General features: G+C 46.1%; 1 protein-coding gene across 4 annotated transcripts in view; it reads left to right on the forward strand.

Moving 5' to 3' along the window:
* Nucleotides 1–1,754: 1,754 nt before the first annotated feature.
* The window catches only part of SUSD1 (sushi domain containing 1), an 81,053-nt gene continuing 61,201 nt past the window's right edge, over nt 1,755–21,606 (forward strand). Inside the window, exons 1-4 of one of the 4 annotated variants that reach the window (XM_075931417.2) lie at nt 1,755–1,966; nt 13,367–13,498; nt 15,305–15,460; nt 16,127–16,279. In XM_075931417.2, the coding sequence (XP_075787532.2) occupies nt 1,771–1,966; nt 13,367–13,498; nt 15,305–15,460; nt 16,127–16,279 (637 nt within the window). In that variant the 5' untranslated portion in view covers nt 1,755–1,770. Of the gene's footprint in view, nt 1,967–13,366; nt 13,499–15,304; nt 15,461–16,126; nt 16,280–16,308; nt 21,057–21,606 lie in introns of those variants that run through there. The other 3 variants (XM_075931415.2, XM_075931416.2, XM_089779169.1) reach the window with 3 other exon arrangements.

Consider the following 21,606-nt stretch of genomic DNA (forward strand, 5'->3'; position numbering starts at 1 on the left):
GTAGTCAAGGGCCAATGCACTACAAAACAGTTTCCTCATAGCCCAAGTAGGGCCTATACTAAGTCCCACTAGGGAAGAGTACTAAAAACTTCCCGCAATTCCATTAGCACCAGTGGGAAATTTTTTAGAAGGTATCCTTAATATATGTGGCTTCATACTGAACAAGAGGAGTTAAAGGAGCTTGAGAGAGAGGGAGAAGTGGCTTGTGTGTCTGACAATTTCACAAATTAGCCATTGTTGTGGCTAACAGCTAATTTAATAGAGAGGTTGTTATGAGGTGAAAGAACCTGGGAAAACACATTTTGCAAAAGGGTTGCCAGGTGTCCGGTATTAACATTCTTCCCCTGCTATGTCGGGCGGGGCAGGGGAGAGAAGTAGGGTGATTTAAACATGCAGTGACTTTTGTATGGTGGGGTTTTTTTGTTTTTGTTTTTGCTCAACAACTATAGTCCCCCATTTTTTTCTCAACCAATTTTTCCCCCACTATGTTTGGTATTTTTTGTGAAAGTATCTGGCAATTCTATTTGCAACTATTTTTTAAATAATAATTGGAAGTGATTCACTAAGACAGACTGACACACTGAATGTTTTGTAAGGCAAGACCCTACTTCACCAAAGCAAATACTGCCTAAAGTTAAATATGGGCTTAGGCTCAGCTGGAGTTAGAACAAAATACAGGACTATGTAGCACTTTAAAGACTAACAAGATGGTTTATTAGATGATGAGCTTTTGTGGGCCAGACCCACTTCCTCAGATCAAAACTTTATAGATCTTTATAGATTTATAGAGACTTTATACCACTGGTTCCTAAACTTTTCCAGAGGGGAACTCATTTTGACAATTCAGGAAGACTGGGTGACCTAAGGCAATTCAAAAATGGTGGGAGGAAGAAGAGGGGCAGAGCCATCTGGGGAGACACTTGGTGACCCTTTTGAAATGTAAGGGCAACCCATATTTGGGTCCTGACCTATTGGTTGGGAAACCCTGCTTTATATGAATGCTCAGAGTTACACATAGGCTTCATAGCTTTGCTTAATTGGGATCTGAAATGTGAGACAGGCCAGTCCCCGAATCGTTACTCTGCACCAGCACTCTCCCCCAAATGTTTTGGGGCCTTTTGCATTATGCGGTTCCACTTTATCAATGACCATGTGTATGTTTTTTGGCCTTGTTTGTGGAAGGGGTGAGAGAAGCCAAAGCCAGACGTTTTAACTTGCACAAGGCACGGCTGCCTACAATTGTACTTAAAACAAGCATTATTATCAGTCTCCTTGCCCATGACAGTAACAAGTAGTTGCTCTGCAACCACACCAGGGAGGTCAAATATAGCCCTTATCAGCTGGGCCACTTGTGTGACTCTGGGCCAGAGGCCGTGCGGGGGGTGGGAGGGTGGGAAGAGGGTGCCTGTGGTGTGGGAACCAGGATATTCAGGTTCTGGAGTGGACTGGCGAGGCGGTAGGGAGCCTGCAAGGGAAAAGTGTTTGTCAGGGTGTGGAGGAGCCTCTGTGTGAGGGTGTGGAGGGTTGGGAGTGGTGGCACAGCAGCCCTACCACTAGGGATAGGAGGGTTGCTGGGGGGGGGGGGGAGGGATGGACACTGGCACAGAGGCAGTGGGGTGTGAGCACTGGAGGGGCACAGGAGCTGTAGGGAAGGCAGTGAAGCCAGAGGGTGGTGGGGCATGAGAGGTGGGGGGGGGGGGCTGCAGGAGGGCTCTGGGGCGCGAGGGGGGCGGGCCCTGCAGGGGCGGGCCCGGGGCGGGCCGCCTTTATATGGGCTGCCCGGGAGCGCGGGCAGGGCGCTGCAGCCTTGGTCCAGCCGCCCCGCGGGGCATGCGGAGCGCGGCCGGGAGGGACATGAGCCCGGCGGGCGGCCCCCGCCTCGCAGCCCGGCGGCTCCGGCGCCCCCTCGCGCGGCTGCTGCTGCTGCTGCTGCTCCACGCCGGCCGCCCTGCGCAGGGGCAGCGGGGTAAGTGGGGCGGGGGCTCCGGGCGCTGCTGCTGTCCGCGTCTGGGACTTGGTCCCTAAGGCGCCCCCCTCTGGGCGCCCCCCGGCTCTTGCCCCCACTCCCTGGGGCTCCCCTCTGTGCACCCACCCCATGGGGTCCCCCCCCGCTCACTCCTCCCATTCTCACACTGTGGGCTCCCCTGTGCACCCTCCTCTCTCCTACATCCTTCCCTAGGGGCTCCCCAGACCTACCTCCTGTGGGCTGCCCTAGGCTCGCCCGCCTCTTCCTTTGCCCGTGTCCTCTGGGCCTCTCCCCACCCCCTCCGAGCTCTCCCCTACACCTCCCCTTTTGGGCTGCTCTGTACACACCCTCTTCTCCTAACCCCAACCTCCTGAACATGCCTACCCTTCCATGCGGGGTGTGCCCCATAGACTCTTCCTTTCATATACATGCTCCTCCAGCCCCTCTGATGTAGAGCTCTCCCTGAACCATAGATACTTTCCCCAACAAAAATCCTTCCACACACGCCAGGCATATCCCCGTGTAGAAGTCTTCCCTCCCACACACTCAACCCTACAGCAATACATCACATCTCGTGACATACAGCATCATATACATACAGCACCTCTAGTCATTTCAGATACCCCCCCCAAACTGCCTCACACCTAGGCTGTGTATATGCGCCAGATATATTTGTTCCACACAGATGCTTGCTATGCATGCTCCTCATAAACCAAACAACTCGACCCATGTGTACATACTCAGTTTAGTTTGTATTATACTGTATAACTGCGTTTCTCAAATGTGGCCAGCAAGGAGGGAGAGCAGTGAATCCTCCTCTGGGTCCTCCAGAAGGCTTTGAGTCCTATCCCCTCTGGAGCCAGAAATACCAGAGGAGCAGGCTGCTGCTGATGTGAGTTCCTGATCTGCCTGGGTGCAGTGGGGTTTGGGCTTCAGATCTGGGGTGTCGGACTCTGGCCCTGTTCTCACAACTCCCCTTATCACCTCTAGCTTCATCTGTTGCCCCTCATCCATGCTGCCTCCCTTTCCACCTCTCCATCTAGGGCAGGGGTGGCCAACCTGTGGCTCCAGAGCCACACGCGGCTCTTCAGAAGTTAATATGTGGCTCCTTGCACAGGTACCAAATCCAGGACTGGAGCTACAGGGGCCAACTTTCCACTGGGCTGGAGGGTGCTCACTGTTCAACCCCCAGCTCTGCCTTAGGTGCTGTCCCCCTCCAACCTTTCCCTGTAGGATCCTGCCACTTCCTACCCTCTCCTCTGAGCCTGCCACAGCCATGCTTCCCCCCTCCAGTGTCTCCCACTGAGAAAGAGCTGATCACAGTGGGCGGGAGGAGAAGGCGGCACTGACCGGTGGGGCTGCCAGTGGGCGGGATGTGCTGAGAGTGGTGGTGGATGATCAGGGCTGGTGACTTAGAACTATTGCTCTTTGGCAATGGGCATTGGTAAATTCTGGCTTCTTCTCAGGTTTAGGTTGGCCATCCCGATCTAGGGCTTAATATGTTCCCCAGCTTGCCTGGGCTTAGTAAATCTGCTGTGAAAAGTGGTACAATTTGTATGAAACAAAATACAGGACTATGTAGCACTTTAAAGACTAACAAGATGATTTATTTCAGCTACACCAGACTAACATGGCTACATTTCTATCACTATTGTACAATTTGTATGTTTGTTAATATCACTTTTCACTGCCTCCCAGATAACTACAAGTCTGTGTTTTGTGAAAAATGATATAATCGTAAATATCACTTTTCACAGCAACAGACATAACTAGCTAGCAAATCTAACCTCCCCCCCCCAAAAAAAAGCAAAAGAAATTAACACCACAAGACAAGAACATGCAAAGCTCCTTGTTTTGTTTCTATTCTGTTCAAGTTGTGGCAGACCCAAGGCAGTGGGTTGTGGGAGTTTGGTGGAGGGCAGGTACACGAGGAGTAGGGTGAGTGGGTTCCTCATCCCAGACTAGACTGCCAGAGACCAAGGATGTTAAATACCAAGTAATTTACTAGTTGAGTAGTCGATAGGCAGTTCTGCTTTCATCCTTTGAAATGTACAAGAGCCCTCTCTGGGAGGAATATGGAACTCTGCATGCAGCCCAGGGCCAGCGGGAAGTCTCGTTGACTCCGGGCTGCACGTGGGTTCCAGCTTTGAAATGTACAAGAGTCCTTACCAGGGGCTCTTGTGCATTTTACAGTGGAAACGCCCTCAAGGAACCTGGGATCAGTGGGGGACTCAGAGCCTGAGGGTCAGTGGGGGACTCCCCAGCTGACCCTGAGCTCCACACAGCATTTCCCCAGAAATGGTAAAATAGTCGACTAGTCCAGTGTTTCTCAACCAGTAATATGAGTACCCTGAGGGATACTTGAGAGAAGTATGGGGGACACGTCAACACAACCGAAATTAGGCGAAAACTAAATGTTTGTTTTAAGTTTTACAGCGCTTTATTATTTTTGTACTTTTTTACACCCAAAAATTTCATCTCCTGCCCGGCTATGATTAAGTTGTTTAAACAAATGTGTTGCAATGATAGAAAAATATTTTTGTGTCTAAAAACTGTAGGTACTGGGGTTACTTATATAATATATATATATATTTAAAAGGTGTACTTTATTAAAAAAAAAAAAAAAAAGGTTGAGAACTGGACTAGTCCTTAACATCCTTACCAGAGACTGTAGCTCAGCAACCAAGAAAGGCTAACACCCGAGACTTATTAAGAGCTGGCCTGCAGCGGCCCAATGGAACATCTGCTGCCAGTTAGGGCCTGCTGGGCCACTCCGAAAGGCTTCCCCTCAGGTAAGGTGGGGAAAGTAGAAGAGAGACGGATTGGCGAGGAAGAAGCACAGAGTAAGGCAAGCTGTAGGTGGCTAGCAGGAAAGGTTTTCTCCAAGATGCTGGGGAGAAGGTATTGTGAGACTGGTTGGGGAAGTGGCCTAGGGAGAGGCTGCTATTCTGTGGGGGAAAGGGCAAGAGCCCTTTTAGTAGCTGCTACCTACGGCCTTAGGCCGAAACTTGGAGTAAGTGGGCTACATTTCTACAACTAAAATAAAAATGGCAGGTTATTTATATGAGAAATTCCTCAGCACTGATTGTAATACTAATAATGAAGCTATTCATGGAATGATAGATAATATAAACCCAAAAAATGAAGTTTAAAAACAAAAACACTGGGCTATGCTGGCTGCATCATACACACAGCTGAGAAATGTGAAGTGGGGTGGCCAGATTTCCTCTTCCAGAAGAAAATGGTTTTAGGTAAGTTACCGTGGGGATATTTGAGTGGAGGAGTTGTGACATTGACATTCAAGGATTGATTTCAGGACAATGAAAATATACATTGAAGCCGTTTGCTATGTGTAATTATGTATTATAACATAGGATCAAAATCAGCCATGGTGTAAATATTCTTAATTCTATCAAGGACATGTCAATTTACCTGATTTAGATTTGACCCATTTTTAAATTTTTCGGGGTGTAGTGACTGTTTCAGTTTTGAACAGACTGTACTCTGGAGCTTTAGTACAGTGTAGATTGTTGATGCCTCCGTGGTTTCTAAAGTCTGAAGATAGCTGTGTTACTGATTTCCATTATTTTAAAACCATGCTCTTAGTCCTTGCGAGAGTCTTCATGCCATACAACAAGGGTGAGCAAATAAATGCCGGCTGGCCAGGCTTAGCCCCTGGTGGGCCCCCATTCCACTGTATTTACCTGCACCTTTGCAGCTCCCGTTGGCCATGGATGGCTATTGCAGCCAATGGGAGATTCAATCACCCGTACCTGTGGAGGCGCAGGTAAATACTGCAGTAATAGCCCACCAAGGTTTTGTTGCCCACCCCTGCCATAAAGTGAAGTACACCTCTTTTCAGAGATGGGCAAGAAATGAACATCAATAGGTATGTCTTGTGGACAGTATTTGTTTGACCTTAGTACAGCTAACTGCATATGTTAGTGGGAGGTGGTCTCCTAATGATGTTCAGATGTGTTTTATTGATCTTGTTGTGCTCCAGATCTTTATGGTCCTGATCTAGTTTCCGTTGAAGCCAATGGGAATCTTCCTATTGACTCCAGTAAGTTCTGTATCTAGTGGCTTTTAACAGAGGTCATTGACTAGATAGAAGTGAAAAGTTGATTTTTTTTCCTCCCTGAGAGAATATGTGGACATTGTAAAGAGTGAGCAAGTGAAAAACTTTATTATCTGATACACAGAATGAGAAAATAAGCGGTTTTATCTCCTGTGACAGTAAACTGAGGAAGAAACTCCCTGTTTCTTATCCGCAGATTGAGATATTGTAGGGTAGTTTTTGCTATAGCTGCTTCTAACTTAATTTAGTTTTCTAATGTGCATTAGTAATCAATGTACATTAATATATGTTTGCTTCCCATATCTATTTGGTTAAAAATAAAATAAAATAATTTATAAAGGCAAAATCTTAGAAGTATGAATTTTGTAGTATTTCATAAGAGTTTTAAATGTGTTTGAAATTCATGGTGTAAAAAATACCACACTTCAGCTGAAAAGGCACCTTTTGTATAGCATGATATGGGAATGTACAAAACTGACGGGGGAAAAAAGGGGTTATATTTTTCATCAGCCTCCCCCTTGAGGTTACCTTTATAGGTTTAAATGCTGTACTCAGAAATACACAGAAAACTTAAGAGATGATTGAAAATTATTTAAACTACCCATTCATCTAATCCTTGCATAAGAACTAGACTATCCCTAAGAGCAGGGGTGGGCAAAATATGGCCTGTGTCTGGCCCTCCAAGTTGCCAGATTGGACCCGGGGCCCAATGGGAGCCTCAGCCAGGCTCCCTGCCTGCCATGCTCAGAGCAGCCAGCTGCGAGGGCTGTATGTGTCTCTGAACTCGGCAAGCCCAGGAGAAGGGGAGGAATTGTTTCACGTGCTGTCCCCAGAACAGTCATGCAGCTCCCATTGGCTGGAAACTAGCCAATGGGAGCTGTCTGTTTGTAAGACAAGTAGTGTGTGAAGTATCCCTCCCCCCAGTCTTGCAGCATTCAGAGCAGCACATGGCCTCTGCAGTTGCTCTGAGCAGCAGGTGGGGGCAAGCAAGGCAGGAAGCCTCGCCGAAGAACCTGCTGATTGAGAGCCACCCAGGTAAGTGCGTCCTAGCCAAAGTTTGCCTGGGGCACCCCCAGCCTCTCCCTCCCCCAGCTCTGTCACCCATCTTGCACTCCTAGACTCTGCACCTAAATCCCCTCCTCCAGGCCACAACCCTGTCCCAGACCTTGCACCTCAATCCCCTATCCCCAGGCACAACCTGCACCCACCTCCTGCACTTCTGCCCCAGGTCACAAACCCCTCACAGACTTTACACCCCTTGCTGCATCCCTCCTCCAGGTCAGAATCCTCTTCTGCACCCTTCCCCCTCCCAGAACCTGCACTCCCTTCTGCACCCCAGTCTCCTGCCCCAGGTCACAACCCCTTCCAAATCCCATACCCCCTCTTACATCCCAATCCCTTACCCCAAGCTCCCTCCTGCACACAACCTCCATCCCAGACTCTGCACCTCCTTTATTAATATCATGGAAGAGTGTGGCCCTTGACCACTTACCAAATTCTTGCTCACCCCATGTACGAGCAAAGAATCTCATAAGAAAATATAATTAAGCTTTCTATTTATTAACAGTATCTTGAGAGAATATTAACATGTGCATTCCCTTGGAGTTATTTTTAAAATTTTGACGAGGCCTATGTAAATGTGTGTATACGTGGATTATCTGTGTGTGTGCAACCAAGTTGTTGTGATTTTAATCACATGTAAAATGCAGAGCCGCAGTCGGAACTCCTCAGTCCCAGCTCCAGCCAGCTCCCGCTGCGGCTCTGCGGAGGGCCCTCTTATCGACTACAATTTGTGTTGAGAACACGATTAGCCAGATAATCCAAATGTTAACATCATTAATATGATCTGGGTCCTTTCTGTTGTCAGTGTAATCTATTGCCAACATCAGTTGGCTGTAAGGTTTACTTGAAATGTACGAGACACAAGCATTGCTTCAGCTCAGTCTTGACGCCTCCTTTGCCATTGACAATGAAGATCCGGATTGATTTATTATTGAGGAAGATTGGTTTAACAAGAGGGCAACAACCTGTGAAAAAGCTGTCCAAGTGGACACAAGGGCTGGTTCGATGACAAGGAGAAAGATGCCCAAGCTCTCCTTGATAAGATGCGTGACACATCTCCCTTCAAACAAAAATACAAAGAACGCCTCCAGGAAACTGGTATATATTCAAACTAAGCAGAAGGCACAAATCAAATTACAGCCAAATAAATAAATAAAGCCTTTTCCGAAAGGTCCCTTATTCCTCTTAAAATCAGGAATAAGGGACCTTTCGGAAAAGGCTTTATTTTCCGAAAGATCCCCGTCTAGACTGGCGCTTTTTTCCGGTAAAGCCCCGAGCCGGAAAAAAGCGGCAGCCATGTTCATGCAAATGAAGCGGGGAAAATTTAAATCCACGCTGCATTTGCAATTCCGACTTCTCATCTGCATCCCTTTTCCAAAAAAGGGGTGCAGTGTAGACACAGCCGTAGAGAGCAACATCGGGCTCTTTACATGATTTTTCATGGAACTGACCAAGGTGTTCAACACGGTCATCAGAGATGGGCTTTGAAAGGTATGTGAGCACATTTGCTGTCCTGAAAAATGTATTGGTTATAGTTGGGTCCTCTCAGGATGGTATGCTGGGTTGTGTCCTTGACAACAGAGAGACATCAGCACCATATGAAGTATCAAATGGTACAAAGCAAGGGTGTGTCCAGCACTCTGGCATTTAATTTCAAAAAAGGGAATTACACAAAAATGAGGAGGTTATTTAAAAAGAAATTAAAAGGCACAGTGACTAGAGCCAAATCCCTGCAAGCTGCATGGAAACTTTTTAAAGACACCATAATAGAGGTCCAACTTAAATGTATACCCCAAATTAAAAAACATAGCAAGAGACCTAAAAAAGAGTCAACGTGGCTTAACCACCATGTAAAAGAAGCAGTGAGGGACAAAAAGGCATATTTTAAGAAGTGGAAGTCCAGTCCTAGTGAGATAAATAGAAAGGAACATAAACACTGTCAAATCAAGAGTAACAATGTAATAAGAAAAGCAAAAAAAGATTTTGAGGAACAGCTAGCCAAAAACTCAAAAAGAAATAACAAAATGTTTTTTAAGTTCATTAGAAGCAAGAAGCCTGCTAAAAAACCTGTGGGTCCCCTACACGATCGAGATATAAAAGCAATCAAGGATGATAAAGCCATTGTGGAGAAACTAAATGATTTCTTTTCTTCAATCTTCACGGCAGAGGACGTTAGGGAGATTCCCAAATCTACACCGTCCTTTGTGGTTGATGAATATGAGGAACTGTCCTGGTTTGAAGTGTCCTTAGAGGAGGTTTTGGAACAAATAGAGAAACGTAATGTTAACAAATCTCCGGGACCGGATGGCATTCATCCAAGGGTTCTAAAAGAACTCAAATGGGAAATTGCTGAACTATTATCTGTGGTTTGTAACTATCCTGTAAATCGGCTTCCGTACCTGATGACTGGAAGGTAGCTAACGTGACACCAATATTTAAAAAGGGCTCTAGAGGCTATCCTAGCAATTACAGACCGGTAAGTCTAACTTGGAATAAGAGGGAAGGTCCTTTCATGTATCGAGAACTGGTTAAAAGACGGGAAACAAAGGGTAGGAATAAATGGTAAATTTTCAGAATGGAGAGGGGTAACTAGTGGTATCCCCCAAGGGTCAGTCCTGGGACCAATCCTGTTCAACTTATTCATAAATGATCTGGAGAAAGGGGTAAGCAGTGAAGTGGTAAAGTTTGTGGATGATACCAAACTGTTTAGGATAGTCAAGACAGAAGCAGATTGTGAGGGACTCCAAAAAGATCTCACCAAACTGAGTGATTGGCAACAAAATGACAAATGAAATTTAATGTGGATAAGTGTAAAGTAATGCACATCGGGAAAAATAACCCCAACTATACGTACAGTATGATGGGGGCTAATTTGGCTATGACAAATCAGGAAAGAAATCTTGGAGTTATCATGGATAGTTCCCTGAAAACTTCCACACAGTTTGCAGCGGCGGTCAAGAAAAATAGGCAAATAGGATGCTAGGAATTATTAAGAAAGGGCTAGAAAATAAGACACAGAGTATCTTACTGTCCCTGTATAAAACTATGGTATGCCCATATCTTGAATACTGTGTACAGATGTGGTCTCCTCACCTCAAAAAAGATATTTTGGCCTTCTAAAGGGTTCAGAAAAGGGCAACTAAATGATTGGGGTTTGGAACGGGTCCCCTATGAAGGGAAGTTAAAATGACTGGGACTTTTCAGTTTAGAAAAGAGGAGACTTGGGGGATATGATAGAGGTCTATAAAATCATGAGTGGTGTGGAGAGGGCGAATAAAGAAAAGTTATTTATTAGTTCCCATAATAGAAGAACTAGAGGACAACAAATGAAGTTAATGGGTAGCAGGTTTAAAACTAATAAAAGAAGGTTCTTCTTCACACAGCATGTAGTCAACCTGTGGAACTCCTTGCCAGAGGAGGCTGTGAAGCCTAGGACTATAACAGAGTTTAAAGAGAAGCTAGATAATTTCCTGGAGGTTAGGTCCATAAAAGGCTATTAGCCAGGGAATAGAAATGGTGTCCCTGGCCCCTGTTTGTCAGAGGCTGGAGAGGGATGGTTGGAGACAAATCGCTTGATCGCTGTGTTCGGTCCACCCTCTCTGGGGCGCCTGGTGTTGGCCACTGTCGGCAGACAGGATACTGGGCTAGATGGACCTTTGGTCTGACCCAGTATGGCCGTTCTTATGTTCTTACGTTCTTATGTGTCCTTACTTCTCTCCTGTTCTGCGTCTACTTTTCAATGATGCTGTTAGCTGCTTTCAAGGATTTCACGTTGGGCATACTTAGTCAGTTTTGAACTGACAGCAGCATTGTCAAAGAATTTGGTGTGAGTCTCAAATGTTCACTACAACTATCCATGACCTCCTGTTTGCTGATGACTTTGCATTATTGGCTTGTTCAGTTGAGAATGCGTGGGACATTTGATCATTTTGATACCTCTGCTCACCATTTAAGACTCACTGTGAGCCTCATGAAGACAGAGGCTGTGTACCGGTGTTTGGAAAGAGCCCAACACACCAGTGGTCACTGCAGCTGATGCTGTTCTTAAGGCTGTTGGCAAGTTTTGCTACCTTGGAAGCATACTGTCCTCCAGTATAAATGTTGAACTGCTCAACTAGCCAAATCTATTGAATAATCATGGTGTCAAGCTTCATATGATGGTAACCCTTTATCAGGTAGTTGTCCTGAATATCCTGCTGCATGGCTTGGAGTCATGGACCATATGTCGCCACCATGTTTCAAAGTTTGATTAGCTCCATATATGCTGCCTTCAGAAGACTGCCCCTGCAAATTGGTGGGACAAAATTATAAACACAGAGATCCCAAAGTTGTGTGGTGTCATGTGCATGGGGGCCATGCTTATGAACAAAAGGTTTTGCTGGATTGGTCATGTTATGAGGGTGGATCATACACGGATACAGAAGATGGTCTTCTATAGTCAGCTTGTTTGCGGAAAGCGCTCTATTGGTGGTCAGAGTGTTATAAAGATGTCTTAAAGGCCGTGTGAAGTCATGCGGCATATCTCCCGGTGACCTGGAAATCCTAGCCTAGGAAAGATTGTTCTGGTGGCAAACCTGTTGCACAGGCTCTCAACTGCTTCGAGAGTTAACATGTGCAGATGTGACAAGAAAAACATAGGATGGGAAAAGAATTCATAACACCCTGCGGATGGATTTTTATATGGCATCTGTAATTGGATTTGCTGATTGAAGATTGGCTTAGTCACTTACCAGCAGCATTATAGAAGATGATGGGGCCTGAGCTGCTGTTCAGCAGGTAATCAGTAGCCTGTCAAAATGGTGCTAAATGACCACCAAAGAGCCATAATGGAGAGCGCACAAAGTTGAAAAATAGCACCTACATTAGACCACAAATAGAAATGAAAATGGTTTGTCACAGTTGTGAGCAAAGTTTAATTCTTTTGAGCTCCCTGTCTCAAAAGTAACTAATCCTGTGTAGGTTTTCATGGCAGCACATACAGGAAATTCTGTCAGATCCCAGTTTATATGGTAGATAGTATAAAACTGAATTGCCTTCGTATGAAGATCCATCAAGTTATCATGGGCAATTTTAAAAATACATTTCTGCCTGCATATGATATAATCCTACTGAATTGTCAGAAAAATCAGGCATTTGTTGGGCTCTAGGGGGTTGTACAGCATCACACAGTTGTTAGAATTCTCATGAAGAATCTTGCACAGTTGATTTAGTATAGAACAAACTGGATGGTTTTCAAGAGCTGTTTTACATTTTTGCTTTTAGTGTAGTAAAGATGCATTTGTCAGTCTGATGTTCAGGCAAGTCAAACTCATGGTGAAGCTGTATAAAAGTTTTCATTATGGTATTGTTCAGCCCATCGTGCAAAATACAAATGCCATGATGTAGCTCACCCGTGCAAAACTGAACATAGAAATTTACTAACCCGGCAAAAAATTGCTCCTCTGTTCGGTTACCGTGATGATAGCTCAGGGGGGAGTTTATTGACTTGTCAAAAGAAGATTTCTTATCCTGGGCAAGTAGCCTAGTAGAATTTCCTAATACTGGCACACGAGGAGAGCTGGCTTAATAGCTGGTTCCCTATGTGTATCGGTTCCCACCTATCCCACCGCACTGCTGCCTCAGAGAGGCAGCTGTGCCAGGGTGGGGGGCACAAGCAGCTTGCAGGAGCTGATATGCATGGGGAGCTGGCTTGAAAGCTGGTTTCCCATGTATACTGGCCCTTGCCTGCCCTCCCCACTCCGCACTGTTGCTTCTTTATCAGAGGCAGCTGTGCTGGGGGTGGGGGACAAATGCCTCTGCAGATCCGCTGTTTTTGGGCATGGACACCGGCTCCCACCTCCTCCCCCACCTTGCTGCCTCTGATACAGAGGCAGCCAGGGGGAGGAAGTGCATGTAGTTGATAAGATTAACCTATAAGCCCAAGCTTATAGGTTAATCATGTATTCGCCTACATGTTGACATCCCTACATAGGACAATTTGTTCTTCCCAAAGATTATCAGTTGGATTATGCCAACTAGTCTCATTTAGGAATGCCATGTTCCATGTGCTATGATGTTCAGTTCACTCCCACTTCTCCCAGTTTTCTTATAATGGATTGAATTTTTGCTTCAAACTAGGATATGACTTGGGACTTGATTTCAAAGGATTCCCTCTGAAGTTTTAGCCATGTATTAAACTCTAATTGCTGCCTCCCCCATTCACTGAGCTGATCTGCACACCACATCTTTGGCATTTTTTGTAACTCTTTATTTTCTTCAAGCAGCAACAAATAGTTCAGTCCTGGATGTCTGTGCCACTTGCCATGCTCATGCCACGTGTCAACAAAAAGACGGCAAAAACGTCTGCATCTGTAACTATGGCTTTGTGGGTAACGGGAGGACTCATTGTCAAGGTAGGCTATGCTTTAGGAGCACGTGCAGTGTCTTAGGGCTTGTCTACACACTGTGTTACTGTACAGTAATGTTCCCGCTCATCTTTTTCATTCATGTGCAGAATAAACGTGCACCAAGACATGTGCACCACCAGTAGAAACACATCTTAGCTGTGGGCGCTCTGCCAATCAGCTGGTGGCCTGGGGGGGGGGCAGCATTTGAATCTCCTGAGCTGCCGCTCAAGTTCCCAGCTTACAGGGAACTGCTGTACATCAATCCAGGTGTAAATCTGTAGTGCTCTAGCCTGGCCCACGCTATGTGGACTCTGCAACAAGGCACTCCCAAGTTCTGCTGTGTACGTAGGCTCGTCAGAGTGCACTGTGGAATGGCCGCATGGCCTACAAGGCCAGTTTAATGTGCAGCAGGCTAAAGCACTGTAGGTTTGAACTCTGGGTTGCCACAGACCATGGGTGGTTGGTGAAGGTTAGACTGGAGGAGGCAAGCTCCCAGCCCCACCCTCTTCTGTTAGGCCCACCCCCCCGGGAGGAGGAGGTGACGTGACACGCACATACTGCCCCTTCCGACCATGGAGAGGGGAGGGGAGTGGGTGTGCACTCACCGCAGCCTCTCCAGCCCCAGAGCAAGGTGTGCTGCACAGCCCAGCCCAGCCTTGTGGGAGCAAGGAGGCAGGGAGAGCTGCGCCTCAGTGTCGCCCCAGCACCTGGGTAGGGAGGAGGGTGCGCCAGGCTGCCCAGCCTTTCCAGCAGCGGGAGGGCAGGTGCTGGGGGAGGGGCAGCAGCACTCCGCCCCCAGAATGCCTATGGCAGGTGTTCTAGGGGCAGAGCTAGGCTGGTGGTTTGAGAAGGCAGTGCCTCCCCTCGCCTAGCATACCTGCTGCCCATGGCACAGACGAACAAACAGTGCGGACGAGAATGTACCCAAATGTTTGATCCTGGTTAATATCACCAAGTTCTTCACAAAAGGCCTGTGTTCACACTTGACAGTTTCTCAAAACCAAGAATGCCAACATAACGGTTAACCGCGGCAGGGGTGGGGGATGTTTCGTTTCATCATTTACGTCCTTTTTTTAAATTCTAGGATGTTTGATGGTTTTACAAAAAAAAAAATAAATTCAGTGGAAATTAAAAAAAACAAAACAAAACACGCCCATTCATCATTTGCTACCCACACATTACTTCACTGAGGACCAGAAAATGAAATTGACTATAAACAAAATTGAGATTAAATTGAAATTGAGATGGATTTTACTAAATTATTCAGGTCTCTCATCATGGATGATAATTTTTAAAATTCTTCCAGTTCTAATGTTCATAGGTGGGTGTTAATAACATATTAGCTGTTTCCAATAAAAATGATATAAAGTTGGCGTTGTCTCTTTAGCACTTGCAGTGCTGCTTGTAGGTGTGTTAATCCCAGGATATTGGAGAAACAAGGTGGGTAGGATCTCTTTTTACGGGCCACTGCTGTTGTGACAGAGCTGTACAGACTTGGAGAACTCTGTGCAGCTCAAAAGCTTCTCTCTCTCTGCAGTAGAAGTTGGTCTAATAAAAGAGATTTTCTCACCCATGTTGGCTCCCTTTTCATATTGTGCATCACATGTGGCTGGAATAGTAAGTGAATCAGGGATGTCCAGTGGAAGTGGTGATAGCCTGTATTAAAACAATAGCTGCAAAGTGCTGTAGCTAATGGGCAGGTATTTACAGAGTTAACAAATTAGGGAAAAAACATGGTAAGGAGAAGGCTGCTTGACAGTGAAAGGTTCGATTTGATTTTTAATCTCTGACATGTTTTGAATACGTCAACAGATAAAGATGAATGCCAGATTGGGGCGAGCAAGATCTGTGGTGAGCACACATCATGTCATAATACACATGGAAGTTTTTACTGCATTTGTCTCGAAGGCTACCATCCTTCTAACAACAACAAGACATTTATTCCCAATGATGGCACATACTGTACAGGTAAATACCGCAACTTGGATCACATGCTAGGGATCTGGTGCTTCATAATCCATTTTCTATGACAAATGCGGATGTTTCTTTGCAGTCACATTGATTTTATTTTTGATACTATGTAAAAGCGGTTACTGTTCACTTACACCTAACCTGCATCCCAGTCTTGCAAACATTTGCAACCATATCTAGTGCTTGTCATTGCCCCATTATGTTTTCTGATGTTTTACACTCTTGTAGCAACAATTCACACTCTGTTTGTATAAAAGTGAGTGGCAAAATGAAACCAGAAATTAAGACAATGGGATGATAGCCCTTCTTTCCACTTCCATATTTTTCCTTGCATGTCAGTTTTGTTCACTATGGAATATTCTGCTTCAGCTGAAGTGTTGATTTCCATGGAGCAATGACTGTTCGGTTTTTATTGATTAAAAATACAGATACTGCTGAGTATTTCCAGGTCAGGAATATGAATTAGAGTGGAGACTATAGTGTCTGTTTTGCCATGTGGTAACTAAAATTAATGTTAAAGATGCAGACTTTTTTGCCTTCCAGTGAAGCTAATGGGAGTTGAGGATGCTTCACACCTTCTAGGATACACTTGGTACGTTGCAGAATTGAGACGTAAGAGGAAAGCCACTTAACAAGCTTGTAATGTTTGGTCTGGGTTTCTAGATATAGACGAGTGCCAGGTGCCTGGTCTGTGCGGTGCTGGGGGACGATGCGTGAACACTGTTGGAAGCTACAAGTGCTCTTGTATGGAAGGGTACAGACCAGAAAATGGAACAGAATTTTTTCATCCATCTGGGAACACTGTTTCGTGCAAAGGTGAGAGCCAGTGGGTGATGTTCATACTAACAGCTACAATCAGATCTATGGCGGTACATGCTCTCACCCGTAGTTTTGAGTTTCCAACGCCAGAGCCCTTTGTGTTACTCTTTTGCTTTTGTGAATTTAACTTGTCTCATCAACGCTTGGGTTGGCTCTGCATCACTATGGCTATGTCTACACTGCTGGATTTTTTTGGAAAAAGGTGCGCAAATTGGGAACTGCAACTTCTTTTTTTCGGAAGAGGCTTTTCTGACGTTTGGCCCGTCTACATGGGGTAAAATGTTGGAAAAACCTCCTCTATCGGAAGAGCCCTTATCCCTCATAAAATGAGGAATACAGGGCTTCCAAAAGAGCCCGTCTGTTCTTCCAAAAAAAATTTCAGAAGAGCAGATGCATTCCCTGGACGCAGCAGAGTTTTTCCAGGATACCTCTGATATCCCAGAAAAACTCCGTAGTGGGCAAACTTTTTGGCCCAAGGTCCACCTCTGGGTAGGGAAATCGTATGGTGGGCAATGAGTGTAGGGCTCAGTGCAGAGTTTGAAGTATGGGAGGGGTTTGGGTGTGGATCCTGCCTACCATGGGTAGCTCCAGGTGGTGGCACAGCAGGGCTAAGGCGGGCTCCCCCCGCCCAGCCCTGGCCCCGAGCTGCTCCCGGAGGGGGCTGGCATGTCTGGCAGTGGCTCCTGGGGTTGGGCAGGCAGCTATATGCGCTGCCCTCGCCTGCAGGCGCTGACCTGTTAGCTCCCATTGGTTGCAGCTCTGCAGTTCCCCATTCCTGGCCAATAGGAGCTGCAGGGGCAGTGCCTGCTGACGAGGGCAGTGCACGGAACCCTCTTGCTCATGGGCTGTAAGGGGCGTCCGCTGCTTCGGGGGGATGGCATGGAGCCACAGCAGGCAGGGAGCTAGCCTTAGCCCCACTGTGCTGCTGGACTGGTATTCCTAAAGGTTGGATGGGCTGGATGCAGCCCATGGGCTATAGCTTGCCCACTCCTGTTATAGGCTCTCAGCAGTGGTTTGAGTATGCAAGGCTGGAGAAGTTTAAATGTGCCATGTAGGTGATATGGTTAGTTTCTGAGTAAAGAAGAAATCTGCCATATCCTATTTGCATAATTGTGTTGCATTAAGGCTGTGGTCCCCAACCTTTTGGGGCTGCCGGGTGCCCGTGGGCGTGACCGCTCATGCACCGCGCGTCTGGGGGCCGGGCCGCCCATGCGCTGCACGCCCGGGGCCAGCAGTGTGCATGTGCCATGCACCTGGGGACAGGGCCGCCCATGCGCCATGTGTCTGGGGTCGGCGCCGCACATGCACCGGGGGCGGAGGCCGGCCCAGATCATTCAGCGGGCACACATATATGTCCTGAGAGGCACCATGGCACCCGTAGGCACCGCGTTGGGGACTACTGCTTTAAGGGGAAGGGAAGCGGGGGGGATAAAGAGCTTTTGAGTAAGATCAAGTGAATACAATAAGCCTGAGAGAGAGGAATAAAATAATGAATTAGGCTTTTGATAACGTATTCTGGTATATGCCAGCCTCCCTCCCCAAACAGTAGTTTATTCTTGCATAAACCCTTATGAATCTGAACTTGAAATAAATACTCCTCTGTCGTCCCTCTTCTTCTTTTCTCCAGTATCTGTTAGAATTGCAGTTCTATATCTGATACACACGACAGTAGCAATCCACAAAAGCCCTGTCCTGCACTAGGGATGTAAAATCCCCTTTAATCGGTTAACTGGTTAAACCTTAATCTTAACCGGTTAACTGATTAAACAGGGGTGGGCTGGAGTGGCCTCTGTACTGTGGGCGGGGGCTGCTTCTGGCCCCACTCTTCCAGGCTGCCACCTCCAGTCCCGTGTGAGGCTGCCACCTCCAGTCCCGTGTGAGGCTGCCAACTCTCAGCTTGCATGGGCTAGGAGCCTGCAGCTCCACAGGGCTGGAGCAGTCCTCTGCCTGAGTGGGCTGCACCCGGGTATGGTTACCTGTTCATCTCCCTCTCCTGCACCCATCTATCCAAGCTGAAGTGCACAGCCAGAGATTACAGAACAAACTTGCCACTACCTCGTGTTCTCACTTACATAGTCTTGCAACATTTTGGCAACAAAGAGCACTTCCATTTGTTTGTCCCTAAAACACCACGGGGCTGCTCATTGCTTGTAGTCGTGTATTGAGTTGGGTATTTCAAGTTAGGATTTCTCTATGCTGCCTGTTTTTCAGAGGTGCTGATAACCTGCATATCACATTGACTTCCCTGATGCCCTAGCTGAATAATTTAAATAAATTAATTGACTCTATAGCTTATATATTTTTTTAAAGTAAATATGTTCCTCATACTCCACCAGTGGGCCCTCTCACTGGAAAGCAGGGTGACTCAGAAGACTGTTCACAAAGAAATATTGCCATGACAGGCAAGCTAGGCCAGTGAGCTTTCATTGAGAGGAACATTGTTTAACTTCAGCCTCTCTACAATAAGGCTTCCGCCCTTAACAAATGCTGCTGCTTCTATCACATGCCTGGGGAACCAGAGGCACTCAGTACTTTTATTTTTGAGGTTGATTAATCCTTGGTGGAGGAAGCTAGGAGAATATTGCTGATTAACAATCAGTCAGCAGGTGAATATTGGCTGTGGCATAATTAAAAACATTCATCAGCCAGGAATATTGTGGCTCTGAAATTTCTATCTCCCTTTGAGGATAATTGTGTTGTCTTTACAACAAAACCAACATGCAGACAAAGTGTAACAAGATCCAGTGACTGGCATTTGAAGCAGGACAAATTCAGACTAGAAACAAGGTACAGGTTGAAAATCTCTCTAGTCCAACACTGTCTGGTCCAGCAACATTCCTGGTGTGACATGACTTGAATTAGTCAAGTGTCCACTTATCATGGGTGTGACCAAGTTGCTCATAGTTCCATAAAGTTTGTTTGCAGCCACCAGTCCTGGCTCTGTGTTCTGTGCTGTAACTTAGTTTTAATTTGCCCCAAATGTCTTCTAAGATCCCAGTGAGCAGGGGAAGTGTGGGTAATGCCGCTAGACGATATTGACCTCCCGTGGTTTGGCAAATTCTCTGGTTCAGAACCAGTCAGGTCCTTAAGATTGAATCCTTATAGCAGTTCAACCTGTATGCTTTTTTAAACAGTGAAAGTAGCTAACTATTTGAACAGCTTACCAAGACTTGTGGTGGAGTCTCTGTTGCTGAGAACCTGTAAACTGGGGTTGGATATTTTATCTAAAAGCTCTGCTGTGGTTCAAACAGGAATTATTTCAGGCACGTTCTGTGGTCTCTGGTCTACGGGAGGTCAGACATGATCTCAGAGATCCCTTCTGGCTTTAGAGCCCGAGTTTATGTGCCGTCAGTCTCCAGACGCATGTTCCAGCACCTTAGCCATCGCATTGGTGGCCCGAGCTTACGTTTATGAAGATGCATCTTGATAACTGAATCCTGGTTTTCCTCATTCTGTGGCCAACCCGTACAGGTAGCCCCAGCTTCCTTCTCCTCCTCTACTGACACCTCAGGTTCCACCCCATCCTCAGGCTTCGCTGATTCTGTGGTGTGTGTGTCCGGTCCCACTCCTCAAAAACAGGACTGAGATCAGGGATGGAAAATGTTGACTGATAAGCATTAGTGCTCCCAGTAAGGAATTCCAGTTCACATTTAAACTCAGCTGTGGGATTCCAGTGCGGGTCCGGCAACATAGGCCCAGCTGCTGCTCCCTCCCCCGGATCCTGGCTGCCTCTCTTTCTCTCTCTCTCTCTCTTTCTCTCTCTCACTCACACACATACTCGTGGGATCCCTGATGCCCTGCAAGCAGCAAAGCCCTGGGCACATGGTGGCAGCTGGGACCCTGGGCAGAGGGCTGGCAGCAAATGGAGCCTCCTGGCATTCAGAGGCAACAGCCAGGACCCTGGGCATGTAGGGGAGGCAGCAGAGCATAATGGTTAAATTATTAACTGGTAAAATGTTAATAGTTTACACACTGACTTTTTTAAAACATTATTTATATCCCTAACAGAGATTTTGATTGAGCTCTTTGCTTCTTGTGCCGCACCCATTATTGTATTGTACCTGTTAATGTATTGCTCGTTGTCCTTTGATGCTGAAATCCACTAGAATCATGGGTTCCCAAATTGGGGGGATGTGCCCCCCTGGGGGCATGTGAAGAAATTCCAGGAGGGGCTTGAGGCGACCGAGTTCCCATCCCCTGCCCTCTGTCAATCTCCCTCCCTAAGTTTTGCTGCTATTTTAACATGCTGAGCACTGTGCTTCTGTCCTCTCTAGCTCAAAGTATTTCTGTAGTATTTTGCATACATGCATCACAAATGCTCTTATCTGAGGAAGAGGCTATCAAATGAGACAAGGCCACTGACTTAGTTGGGTGCCATCCATTTTTCTGAAGATCTGTGGGGGCTGGGTCTAATCCACTTTGCGACTCTCGTAGGGTGTCAAGCCACTTGTGATCTTCCCCCAGTAGCTCCAGGAAGGAGAGCGACTCTGAGAAACCACCTCCAAAAGATTTGTGCTTGGTCTGGGTTGTCATCGGATCTCGATAACAAATGGTATCTCCTGTAACTCCATAACCTTTCCACTTGGCATTGGTGACAGACTAACCAGCTCCATCAGATTTCACGCTAAAATACTGTTACTTACTAGGGTAGAATTCTTTATTTCCTGGGATAACTTGAGCATCCTTTCATTGGTGTGTGAAACTGGAAGTGTTCGTTGGCAGCAGATGGGAGGAAAGCAAAAGGCAGAGTGCCTAAAAAAATCAGTTAATATAGGTAAGTTTTTTTTTTTTTTTTAACCTCTGAACACAGCAATTTGGGTTTCTGATCTGTGAGGTGTTTTCTGAGGCAGCTTGTTGGTGTCTTAAGAATAAAGATGCCCACAGTAATATAGTTGGGAAAGGTTAAGTATAAACAGGTTTAATTTACAGGACAGAAAAAGAATTCCAGGCAATTGAAGATAAAATTGTTCTTGACTGTTCTTCAAGCTTTACAGTGGATATTAGTTGTAAGTAACAAAATGTAAGGCCATGGTATTGCTGGGTAATCTTTAATCACAGTCAGTTTTTGTTTTCCCCAAAGAAAAGTAAAGAATGCGCTTCAGCCAAAACAAATAAACCAAAAAAAAAAAAAGCCCACAAACCCTGGTACAGTCACTTCAAAGAGAGGCCCATTTATAAGAGGCAGTTCTTGTGAAATGCCAGTACGTTTGTCTTTAAAAAAAAAAAAAAAAACCACCATTTGAACAGCATTTTTGGCACATCTGGTATCTTGCTTTTAGGCAAGTTTTTAATCTTTTTGATTGTTTGTGTCAAACAGAATACCA

The sequence above is a fragment of the Pelodiscus sinensis genome, chromosome 6 (assembly GCF_052426305.1).
Source record: "Pelodiscus sinensis isolate ZL-2025 chromosome 6, ASM5242630v1, whole genome shotgun sequence".
NCBI classification, from domain to species: Eukaryota; Metazoa; Chordata; order Testudines; family Trionychidae; genus Pelodiscus; species Pelodiscus sinensis.